Source organism: Lepidothrix coronata, unplaced genomic scaffold, assembly GCF_001604755.1.
Source record: "Lepidothrix coronata isolate B3197 unplaced genomic scaffold, Lepidothrix_coronata-1.0 Scaffold141, whole genome shotgun sequence".
Lineage (NCBI taxonomy): Eukaryota > Metazoa > Chordata > Aves > Passeriformes > Pipridae > Lepidothrix > Lepidothrix coronata.
Genome location: NW_016690321.1, coordinates 1,105,158 through 1,117,491, shown reverse-complemented (window position 1 = coordinate 1,117,491; position 12,334 = coordinate 1,105,158). Strand labels below are relative to the sequence as shown.

General features: G+C 45.1%; 1 protein-coding gene across 3 annotated transcripts in view; it reads right to left on the bottom strand.

Moving 5' to 3' along the window:
- Nucleotides 1-5,813: 5,813 nt before the first annotated feature.
- The window catches only part of NFAM1 (NFAT activating protein with ITAM motif 1), a 54,504-nt gene continuing 47,983 nt past the window's right edge, over nt 5,814-12,334 (bottom strand). For all 3 annotated transcript variants that reach the window (XM_017827644.1, XM_017827646.1, XM_017827645.1), the window contains 2 exons: nt 10,327-10,413; nt 5,814-7,751 (listed from right to left, as the gene is read on the bottom strand). In XM_017827644.1, coding sequence (XP_017683133.1) covers nt 7,692-7,751; nt 10,327-10,413 — 147 coding nt within the window. In that variant the 3' untranslated portion in view covers nt 5,814-7,691. The remainder of the gene's footprint in view (nt 7,752-10,326; nt 10,414-12,334) is intronic.

Here is a 12,334-nt window from a genome sequence, read left to right as displayed (position 1 = left end):
AGAAACCCTGACTGCAGGAAGGGTTTAAATGAGGACAATATGCCTTTGGGACTGTTTAACTGTCCACTGACTGGGACATCTGCAGAGCAATAGGTCTCAGCCCAGGACATGGTAGAAATTTCCCTTCTGCACACTATTACTGGAGACACTTGTAGACCAAAATAACCATGCGGGAAACCTTGGAGGGAGTCTTGTATTCAGAGGGGTTGGGAGGGGGAGAATTTTTCCTTTTTATCACTATGATTTTCTGGTTTATCATCTGGAAGGAACAGCAGTGATGTCACTCCTTGTGTTTTAATATACATTCCCTTGGATTACACAGATCTTTGAGAAGACAAGCGCTTACCTCTTCCAAGAAGCCTGTGGCATCCAGATACAGCAGTTAATTGGAAAGAAAAAATTCAGAGGCTGTAATATTCCATAAATAGAGGGATGAGACTAAGATAAGATCTACCATAGGAAAGACAACTTGAGTACCACTAACACCTTTACATTACACTGTGCCATCATATATTCTGACCTGTCTGTCATACAGAAAAGGAGACCTGACAGTATAATATGTTGCTTCCATGTAAGGGCTGATACACCATGTTGCTGCTCAGCCTGGATGTGCCACAGACATGTTGCTGGGAGGGGAAGGGATAAAAAAAAAAAAGCCCTAACAACTTTATAGATGTTCTTTAGGGAGTTCGAATGTCCTTTCTGATTTGGTCTATATTTTTTTTAACAACACCCCTTAGGGGAGGCATGTGCCGTGATCATTATCAGTCCAACCATACACAAAGCACACAAGGGTATAGTCCCCCATAACTGTTGAACTTAAATTGCCTTTCTCTACTTAGAAACATCATGATTTTCATGAAGGAAACCTTTCTGCTTCTTTATTTAAACAAAAACCATGGCCTAACGTGCAAATATAAGTGTACCAACATTTGAGTTTGAGATAGTCTTGTAAGGAATTGCTGAAGCATATGCTAAAATTAATTCATCACCTCCCCTACTTTCTCACAAACCTCTGACTGTTTCACTTGCACTTTGCTTAATGGTCCATCTTCCTCAGGACAACATATGTTACAAACCTCTCTGTAATTTCATGCTCTTACCTTGCAGGCTATGCTTAAAGAGAAGAAAAGAAAAAAAAAAAAAGAAAAAGGAAGCACTTTCTCCTTTCTTTTAAATGTAGCTCTTTTCTAAGTGCTAGGACAGGCACTGTCAGCTCTGAAAATTCAAGATTAATCAAGCAATTAAGAATTGCTATCTAGTGACTTATCATGACTGGAAATGAGAGATGCTGCATTCATTTTAGCTCTGCAAGAACCCAAAATAGCTAACCTGATTTTTATGGACAGCAAGATTATTTTAAATCTTTTGGGAAGGAGAAGGAGAAGAGTTACAATTCCTTCTATTAAACTGTTTCCTTCAGAACACCCATCTGCGTTTTGCACATTCCTTAGCCAAGGGCGGGTCTGTACAGAGGGCCGTGCTGGAAGAGCTGCTGTACTTCGGATTCACACCCTGCCTTGACCTGAATGAGTCTGGAAGCATTCAGAAATCCCCAGAGCAGGAGCCGAGATGAAGTTTTGCTTTCTCTTCCCATGTGCCAGCACAGCACTGCTTGAATAAACAACCCAACCGAGCAGAAATTACATCACCTTCAAACTGTGGTTTCTTTTAAACATTGAAAAGAATGGTAAGCATTTCCATTCATGTAATTATCAGCATTATCACCTCTCCTCACACCTCCTTCTCCAGATCTAATTGGTGCAACGGTAGGGACTTCCCTGCCTCCCCTCCTTGCCAATGGAGAGAGCCTTTGCAACTCAGCTGCAGCCATTTGCTTTCCTCTCCACAAGTTCAGTAACTTCTTCGGGAATCAGAAAGACTTTATGGGGTGAATGAGCAACAATTCAGCACACTCCCTCTCTAAACATTTATTTGGGGAACTAAAGCATACATATTTTGGCTTTCTATGGTAATTTAGCTCTCACGAGCTTTACTTAGTGCCAAAATGGTAGATGCATCCGTAAAAGAGAGGAGTAACTTCTCCAGCAGCTCTGCTACCTCAGCAAACAAACTGCAGCCAGACAGACGTGAGTCTGATTGATACCTGCATGAGAAATCAAAAATGAAAAGCAAAGTGCTGCAGAAACCGGTGCTGGTGACTCAGGAAGAAACTTTTTTCCCCCTAAACTAAAAGTAGCTCAGCAGCTCCTACTTTCCCAGCTACTGGCTCCTACCTGGACAACCTGGTGCAAATAAGAACATAGGAACCTGAATTCTGGTCCCAACTTCACCTTTGACCGTCTGCAATTTTTGAAAAGTCATTAAGTTCCCGAGTCTCCATTTTTTTCCATATATGAAGCTGAAATGACATACTGAGCCTTGCAAGAACTTCTGCAACCTTTGATTTTAATGGCACGTGTCAGTGCCAAAAGCACCATTACGGACATTACAGTGCTAATTCTCTCACAAGGGAGGGAAGCTCACTGTGCTACGGGTATTTTGGGTACAATTATTACCCCTGGAAGTGCTCAGATATCACGGCACAAAATTGTAGGCAGACGAATCTTTCAGATGGGATAGAAACCAGAGGCCCTGACAGGTTATTAAAAGACATAACGTTTTGAAGAAGCCCATATGCTAGCTTTTTCATGTTCACCCTGTTCCAATTTGGATAATTACATTCTGACTCCTTAAGGCAGGGTGGCTGACCTGCCTGGCCCTACCAGCTGTATATCCAAATCTTCACGTGGCCCAGACCGATACAACACAACCCACATATTTCAAAAAGGGGAAGGAAAAGAGGAGCTCCAGGAGAGGTTCATCAGTTAGTGAAGAGAAGCCTCCCTCCTGGAACAGGAACCCTCCCAATCCTGCCAAAACAGTCCTTGCCTCAGAAGCTGACAACTTGTCCTGCTGTATCACTTTTCCTGGGAACCTGCCTGGTATTGTCAAAGCACCATCACCCTTTGTCCCCAGATAGCTCTACCATTGCAGCACTGATGCTGTGAACCTTGAAGATCCACAGCTCATAACACAGTCCAGCAGTTTACAGGACTGGTTAGTATTAGGGAAGAACCTAGTAACATACTAGTTACTAATAGTAACCTGCATTTCTATTTTATCATTAACAAAGAAAAACATTTCATCCCTCACAGTAAGCAAAAACTGGCTTGCCCTAAAATCAAGCAACAGAAGATCCTGAAGATTCACATTCTCCTCTTCCCTTGGAGATCACTGATGCTGCTCCTTTTTATTTATAAACTCTCAATGATAACTTCACTGTGCATAGCAAATCTTGACCACCACAGAATCCCAAAACACAGAAAGAGTGGTGTCTGAGCCTTCATCAGCTTCCTGACATAGTAAAGAAGAGAAGCAGCAAATGGTGCAAAGGCTTTTTTCATAATGGACACACCATAAATTTTTCCAAACCCAAGATAAGATGCCATTTCCAAATGGTTAAAGAAGGTGGTGGCAGCTCCAAGCAGCCCCAAACATCTGGCCAGTTTTGCATTTCAGACACCAGTCTGACCAAATGATGGTGTCAGCAGCCACTCTCCTGTCCCTTGCATGTGCCAAGACAGCAGACATTGATATCTGATGAGGCAATTGCTCCAGACTTCATGGATGCAAAGGAGGGGCATCTGTCCTGTCCTCATCTCTTCACAGGTGCTGGTGGCACCTGAGCTATGGTGCAGAGCTGTGAGGAGTGTCCGAGTCACCAGCCCCAGAGGTTGAAGACAGTCACAGCTGGGGATGTTCTGCATGGCTGTAGCTGTGCACCCCTGGAAGCCTGTGGTCTGGGGGTTACCAGGGAAGCTGGCGGGGGATGTGGGCACGCAGGGGACAGGAAAGAGAGCAGAGAGGACCTAGGGCACCATCTGGTGGCTTTACTCACTGCCTTCCCTAAATCCCTGTCTCACAGGGTCATAATATCGCGTGGCCAAGGGCTGAAGAAACATCAGGTCTTTCCAAGAGACAGCCCAGCTGGAACAAGAGACTCCTGCCCTTGGCCCAGACTTGCACACCCTTAGGGCACTGCTGGCTGAGACAGCGGTGCAAACCAGAGCAGTAATAACCATTTCTCCTGGGTGCTGTTCAGTCAAGCATCTACCTTGACAAAGAATCAGCCCTAGCTGGGTATTTAGAGTTGATTTGCAATAGTGACATCCCTGAGAAGGCTGAAGAAGAGAAGACAGAAGTGATGAAGGAGAACACCTTGGACATACATTTCATTGGTGTTATCCACCACAGTAAGGTCTCGTTTACAGATAAAGGCAAAATATAGTTTGCATGTGTCATATGACAAAACGGTACCCATGCAAGAGCTTGTCCTCTGCAGAAAAGGATCAAACCAACAAACCAACGAACCGTTCAAATGCACCCTGGTTTTCCCCTTCTCAAATTAGGATCTGCTGTAAAGCATTATGAAGGAGTCGATTTAAAGGGAATAGATGACATCAGTGTCACCAACACCCTTTGCAGCAATGTCAGATAACACTGAGGATGATGACAGTGAGAGACTGCATCTCTCGGGACCAAAGGCTCATGCCTGGTGAAGAGGGCAAAGGATCCTAGTGCTAATATGGGACCTCCTTTAGAAGAAGGCAAGCAGTGCATTTCCACCTCGCACCACTGCTTACTTTGATAAGGAGTCTCCACTTCCCTGGAATCCTGTCAGTAGAAAAGGATAATTCAACACCTGGGAATCAAAGATTATACCACTATAACAAGAGAGCCTGCTCTGTGCATAACAACACCGTTCTGGGAGAAGCAAGTGGATCTGAGACCCTTATGGACACAGTTTTTAAGACAAATCTATTCTCAGCATTCAGATTAAAGCAAAATGTGTAGGGTGAACACAACAAGCCAGTCACCGCTTCTCCCCTTTGTGGAGCTGGGGGAGCCGATCCTTAATTCCCTTTTTTTTTTCCCCCAATTGCTCAACACTCAAAAGAAGGAACTTGTTTCCTCTTGCTAATAATATGCATTTTCTGCACTTATTCTCATGGGCCATAGAGCCAGGTAAGACAAAAAGACCAAATGATGACAAAAAGACTAAATGACTGCCTTGTTCCTGAACAAATCTCTGCTACAAAGTAGCTATAACAATATTATATAAATTATGTTTCCTAGTCTCTCCTACCTGTGCCTGCAGGCATTTCCTCATACCTCCTTGGAATCCATACCATTTAGAAACATCCCTGCTCCCACAGCCTTCTGCTGTATGCCTTTCTCTCTCACACGCTCTGTTGCTGCTGTGCTGCCCATGGCGCACGATGCTAAAGAAGTGATTTTAGATTGTGGCTACACAGATTTAAACTTCCTTTCTCTCACGAAGCAGCCTTCTACCCTTCCTTGCAGGGCCAACCCAAAAGCCATCGAAACCAACACAGCGACTCCCCCTCCCTCCCCCCCTTTCCCTCCCACCCTGATTTTGACAAGTTTTGGCACACAGCCCAAATCCCCACACTTGCCAGTGTTTCTTGGAAATTTTTACTTTTTCACTTAATTGATCAGAACCTGGTGTGATTCTTCCAGTACTTTAGCACTGACTGTTCTAGAACAGCATTTTCCATTCCAAATACTGTTCTTTCTCTCATGTTTCATTTTAAACAGCTTCAGCTATTTAATATATAGAATTGTTCAGGCATAAATGTAAGAAACATGCTATTTAAAAAGGTAACAGAAAGACAAGACAAATCAACTCACTGCAAATCAAGATCATTGCCAGGAAATTTCCAGCAGCACACAGTATTTTTAGCATTTATAAAATTTAAAAAACAAAACACAAAACCTAAGCATCATTATTTTGAAAGTTTTTACTTTTCATCTAATCCACCAGCTTCTGCTGAATATTTTATTGCCATATTGCAATATATTTATAATTCATTTCATCATTTCTTCAAATTTGTTAAGGAAAGGAATTGTTATATCTGTAAACTCTTCTGTGAACACAAATGTTTCCTGTTCAGATTAGTAAAATCTAAAACTTTTTATTTAAAAAATATTTATTTATAATTGTTGCAATCTCTTAACAAATGATAAACAGATCTAATAAGCCATGCTGTCTATTCATTGCTCTTTCTGAAATAAATTCCTCAGCACTGGGAAGAGAAAAAGCATTTTTCTGTGGTTAAAGAAAGTCCAAATTGCATGTTTGAAATCTCTTCTAATAAAAAGAGCAAAGCAATAAGCGGATTATCTCTTTAAACATAGTATAGGAAGGTTGGAGGCCCCGGAGACATTTTCCACAGCCTCTATCTCTGATACATAGCAACATTATCTTCAACTAGAGAGGGTCCTATGACCCTGGAGCTCAATTTTAATTTGATCTTCTTCTTTAAAGAGGTTTCTATGATTCCTCTCAAGTTATGCTGCATATTCTTATTTTGGGTTGGTTTGTTTGGTTGTTATTTTGTTGTTGTTTTTTAATCTGAGATAAAACAGCCTCGGCTTTTTTGATCCGCTGGTTTGATCGTGTTATATGGATATTTAATGTAACTTCTTCCCTATCAGAACTAGAATATGCATCAGCACAAATGGTAGGCAAGTTCCAGCTGACAGGGGAGAGAAGAACTTGGATAGAAAATTCACTTCTAAGGCCTTGCTTCTCCTCCCTCCAGTCATTTCAGAACTGGTCTCCCTGGCCAAATAACATATGGGGAGGGGGTAAAGGAGCCTTATACCATTGTACACCGGCCAGTTGAAACAAAGGCAAACCTATTGGTTCTGGTGGGCCAGAGGTACCATGCCTGCTCCCACAGAGGCTCAAAATCCCAAGCGATTGCCAAGAAGAGCAGGAAACTGGGGAACTCAGCTTGAACTTCTCTGAGCTGGAACCTGGCCCCAGACCTGCCTGGCTCATGTGGCCCCAGCAAGGGAGTTTCCTGAGGTTCCCACCTCCTTGTTCCTCTTTCTTGTTCTGGAATGGGCACTGTCACTGAGACATGTTGTCAGGCAGGGATATTTTCTGTTTTCCTTTTCTCCACCTTTATCTCTGTCAGTGCATCCAGTCCTTACCATAAACTGCTTATATTGCTGAAGAGGAAGCATTTACTTGGAGGCACTGATTTGAGTCGCCTGAATGTGGTCACAGCAGGCATCTGTGACTACTTGATGGGATTAGCAGATTATGAGAAAGCATGTTTCACTGTGGGGTTCCTGAGAAAAGAAAAATGGGCAGGTAGATGCTTGGATCTGGTTAAACTATGCATGTAGGCCTGAAGGCCTCCTCGGGAAAGCCACTAGCACAGGATCAGGTGGACTGCTGCAGGTTAGGATCTGAACTTCAAGCCAGCAAGTAGGGAGATCTCTGGATTGTCCTATCATTTGCAGAGGATCGAGAGTTAAGTATTTCAGCCGGGGCAGGTGAGACAAACCTTCACATATTGCCCATTCCCAAGATAAGTGCTTGAAAAAAGCAGCTTTTCTTTTGCATCAAACAGCTTTGCTGCAAAATAGCTTTGCTGCATCAGTGCAGACTGAGCCCTGAGGGATTTTAACAGATGCATTCTGTTGTTAATGAAGGGCAGTTTAGAAGGAGCCAGGGGTTCACAAGTCCCTTGTGCTTGTGCTCTGAAGTTACTGTAGATCTCTGCATGTATCTGCATCTCATCGGGGATGTAAGAGTAGCTCTGCCACACAGAAAGATGTCTGGTCCACACTGGGTCAGATATCTTTCCCCGTTAGATATTCTCATACAGTGTATCAGAGGATTCTTCTAGAGTTGCTTGCTTCTGAGGTGTCTGCAGAATGATGAAAAGGAGAAAAAAGAAATGGAGGAAAATCATTCAAAAGATGATGAATTAATTCTTAATAAGCAGGCACTGACGTTTGTTCTGCTAGAAATGGCTGTAAGTGATCTGCTGAAACAGAAGCCACTATAGTGAGAAATGTTGCTCCGCCAGAGACAAACGTGACTAATCCAGCCCAAGGGATAAAGATGCCTCCTTTACGAGTCACTCTTCCCCAAAAAAACTGTCAGACTGGGAGGGGAGGGAAAATTGGACTCAGTAAAAAAATAAATCACTTTGGATTCTGTGAAGGAGGAATTCCCTGACCTCCTCAATCCTGTTTCTTCAACAGTTGAGTCTATTCCTCACGACCGTTCCTCGTGTAGACAAGGCGCTGACAGACTGATATTTTAAGCGCTGTGTGGCACAGGCCTGCTGTAAGCAAGGTTACACAGCAAGCAGCTGAAATGCCACCGGCTGAACTGAGCTCTACCTACACTAGCATTTTCTCTGTTGCCACCACTAAAGGGAAACACTACAAAACTGCTGAGAGGAGGCACCTCCAAAGCATGTGGGATTAACCCCTTGCTGTCCAAACTGGCACACGGTCCATGCAAATGCTCTTGTTTCACAGGGGTTCTCTGCCCCGCTTCCCTTTACAGCTCCCCCTCTATGTGCAGCATCCCACAGCAAAGGCTAGGCTGGACCCTCTGCAGCAGAGTCAGACACTGTTCAGCAATCTCAGCTCCCACTCACAGGCCAAACCCACTGACCCACAAGTCTCACTCTTAGGGAAAATACCCTAAAAGCCAGCTGGAGGACGAGTGTCCCAGGCGGTGACAGCCCATGATGACTCAGGGAAGCTGATCAAGGTGCTTGCAACCATAGTGGAAAGTGCAGTCAAATTCTCCTGTGCTGAGATCATAAGGCCCTGCCACTCACACTTCCCTTCCTTCAGACCAGCACAAGAACTGAGGACGCTTGGTAACGTGTGAGAGCTCATCTCATCCCCTCTCCTTGCTTTCTTCTCCTCTCTTTCTCCCATCTCTGCTTTGACCTTTACCCCACCCTGGTCAAGACTACCAGTGCCAGACCTGCTCACATAGAAATGCTCCTTTGCTCTTGCTTTGTTGCTTTGCTGCTGCTCTGTTTTACAGACCCTCTGCCCCTCTAAGCAGCAGCTGAATGGTGTGGGCCACACACAAACACAACTCAGCACAGCTCAGACAGCTCCCTGGTAGGGAGAAACCTCACACATCCTATATCTTGCCACCCAGACTGAATAATTTCGAAAGGGGTAGCTGGTAAAGGTATACAGAAGAATAAACAGGACCAGGAAGAGGGACCCTATCCAACTATTAAAAATGCAGCAAGAACACAAACCCAGGGATTCTGTCTTTTCCAGTGCATCATGTAAGACAAGCCTATATAAAACAATCCTTTCTCCTCAGTAATCAGGGACCTGCCACTGCTTTTGCTACCACCAACCACAGTGGTGCCACAGCAGTAACTGCAGGCAGCCAGTGGCCGTGGGACCAGACCACGTGGCAAGTAGCAGAAACAGAAAGAGGCCGCTTGATTTTAGACCACCGTTTCCTCAAAGGTGGGAGTTGTGGAAATGCCTCAGACACTGGAATGAGACGCACTCATGAACCAGGGGGATGGTGAAACCAGGGGAATTATCCCCAATAAGACAGAAGTGGGAGGAAGCAGGAGACATTTTTCAGGAACATTTTCTAACATTAGAAGTGAATATATATTTTTTAAGCAGATAAGAGGTCTGGAGAAGAAAAGAAAAACAGAGTTCTGAGGACAGGAAGGAAGTGTTCCCTGGTGTGCCTGATGCAAGTTTTGTCCATATGAAACAGCTGACACCTGCCAAAGGCAGGGTAGAAGGCTGTGTGGACTCCTGGTCTGCTTCATGTGGCCCCCACAACTGATTTGCACCTGCATATTCCTAGTTGCATCTATTTTCACAATGAGTGAATTTAGTACAAGCCCAAAACATAGGCACATTGCCTTTTCCTGAGCCCCAGAGCTGACAGAGATTGTATCAACCCAGCCTCTGCTCAGACCATCTTAGCTTCTGCTACCATGAAATGGCTCTCAGGTGCCTAATGCTGGTGAGAGGAAAGCTGCGTCCAGTGCAGCTCCAGTGCAGTGCATCTGCTGCTGGTGCACAGATCCCTTTACCCCAGAGGACTTCACAACTGTCTAAATAATCTGGAAGGGGCAATAGCGGGGACCAGCATGTGCCCAACTCTCCATGAATGTCCATCCTGTTCAGAGCGAGCAGTGATGCCAAACCCCTCAGTGCCTTTCAGCATATGTCATACAGCAAAGCATCTGCTCAAAACTGTGAGTGCCAAAACTGGTCAGGCTGCAGGAGCAAGGGTTCTCCTGGAAGAGGGAAGATAGGCTACATGTGCAGCCCAGCTGGTGATTGCATGCCACATCCTGTTTTCCCCTTTTGGTGGGACTGGAGACACACTTATTGCCTGCCAGGTCATGGCAATTCTGTGGGATTTCTTTCTCCATGTGCTCAGTGCATATGGGAACTTTCCAAGAATAGGGCCCTAGCTCTTACCTTTCTTGGAGGATTTTTTTTGAGTGAAGGGTTCTTTGTATTGTTCTCGAGGACAGAATAGATATCAATTTGCCGCACGTCCAGGCTCTGCACAGGGGAAAAAAGAAGAAAATAGGGATCAAATAAATTATTGAGGTTTAAGACTACTAATTACGCACTGGGTCGTTCCCCATCTCACGCCTGATACTTTTTAGAAACCCCTGCCATCTCCAAAATTTTGAAGTTCCTGACCTGAACTTGGGCAAACAGAAAATCCTTTCCCTCTAAAATCCCTACAGTGCAACTGCATCATCTTCTTTTTTTCAGGCTCACAGAGACAGGCTTTGATGTTACCTACCCTGTGTAAGGCAGTGGAGAAGAATGCCAATGCCCCTGCCTCCCTCTGCTCCAAATTGTCTTGTCGCAGAATGGAGAATAAAGACCCCTCTGCCACAGGGGATGATGATGTGCACCATGGGGACATGGCTAAGGGGCAGTGTTCTGCATCACTCAGGACTGTTTAGGTGCCTGACACCCACAAGCCCTTGTTCGTGGTTATTCTAGGCACACAAAGGTGAGAAAAGGGGAGAGGCTGGGGGTCCTGAAGCACAGGTGCTGTTGAAAATGGGAAACCCTGCATTGGACAAAATTCCTGTTTATTGTCTGGGTTTGGTTTTTTTTTTCCAAGCCAGAACTCTCCTTTCTTTTTAGAGTGAGCAAAGAATAGTAAAAAAACTCCATATGCTCCCAGGCCCTCAAACATAACCGTGGTCCCACACAGCTACACAGAGAAACACACACGCGCCCTACATGCATATGCACTCGCTGTCCCCCAGGTAATCATGTCACAGGAGATGCATGTCAGTTTGAGTGATATTCCAGATCTGCCTGAAGGATCAAACATAACAATCGGGAGGACTTTTCCATGTGTTTTTCAAGGATGACAGCAGGTTGCCAAGGTGGCTGTTTCTCTGGCAACAGGAAGATGGGAGGAGCTCCGGCTGCAAGAGGGGCAGATGGTATTAGTGGAGAGACTGCAAAGGGAGCGAGGCGCCCTGAAACACAGAGAGGAGGATGAGCAAAACACAGAGGCTTGATTCAGGGGCTGCTGATCACCTGAACCCTCATCATTTCATCTGGAGTTGCAAACACTCAGCATCTTTCAGGATCATGGCCAGCAGAACAGTGGTTTGAACAGGACTAGATGATACAGGAGCAGCATTTGGGAGGGGGCCTTGGAATAAACAGGCACTCAGACATGAGGGGGCCACAGTGAATGGAGCACCACACATCTCTGCCATTCCCATGCCTTCTCTCAGAACAGTCAAATTATTTCACCTCTCTGCTTCCTACTCCCAAAACCCCACTTGCCCACACAGAGATTTTGCATGTGCCCATGTGCACACAGAAAATCCAATTTCCCCATCCTCATTTTCAATTCTCTTTGTGATGCTCACAGTGAGGACTTGTCCTGCGTGCTCCACTTCCAGCAGCCTGGCTCTGTGTCCCCTTGGCAGGACAGGCAGCCTCTTTCACTGCTCCAGTCTGAAGCCACTTGCAAGCAAAAAGGATCCTTTTGGTATTTAACCTCCGAAAAAGACTCCCTGCCTCCCCAAGCCTTCTTCCCATGAAGGCTGTTGACACTGCTAGTCCTTTGCTGGCCAGTTGGAAAGCTGGTGTCTCCAACTACCATTTGCAGTTAATTACTTTTACTTGGTCACTGACCACCTGCTACTGTCACAGTGGAGGCACACAGGCTACTTTCCTCCCTGCTGACAGATTCCTTCCCATCCCCAAGCAGCCTCCTGTCTTCCTCACACCTGGAAAAGCTCCTGTGCTCTGGAACCTGACTGCACCTGCACCACAGGAGTTCTGTTTGCTGCTCAAAAAAGCTTGTTTGAAGTGTAAAGCAGATGAAGCAAGGCCCTCAGATTGTTATTTCCAAGCTGCTCGTTAACTAGGCAGCTAAGCTGGAAATCAGAGGATATAGAGGTTTGGGTCTAGTGCAGTGAGGTAGAGCAGCTCCGGG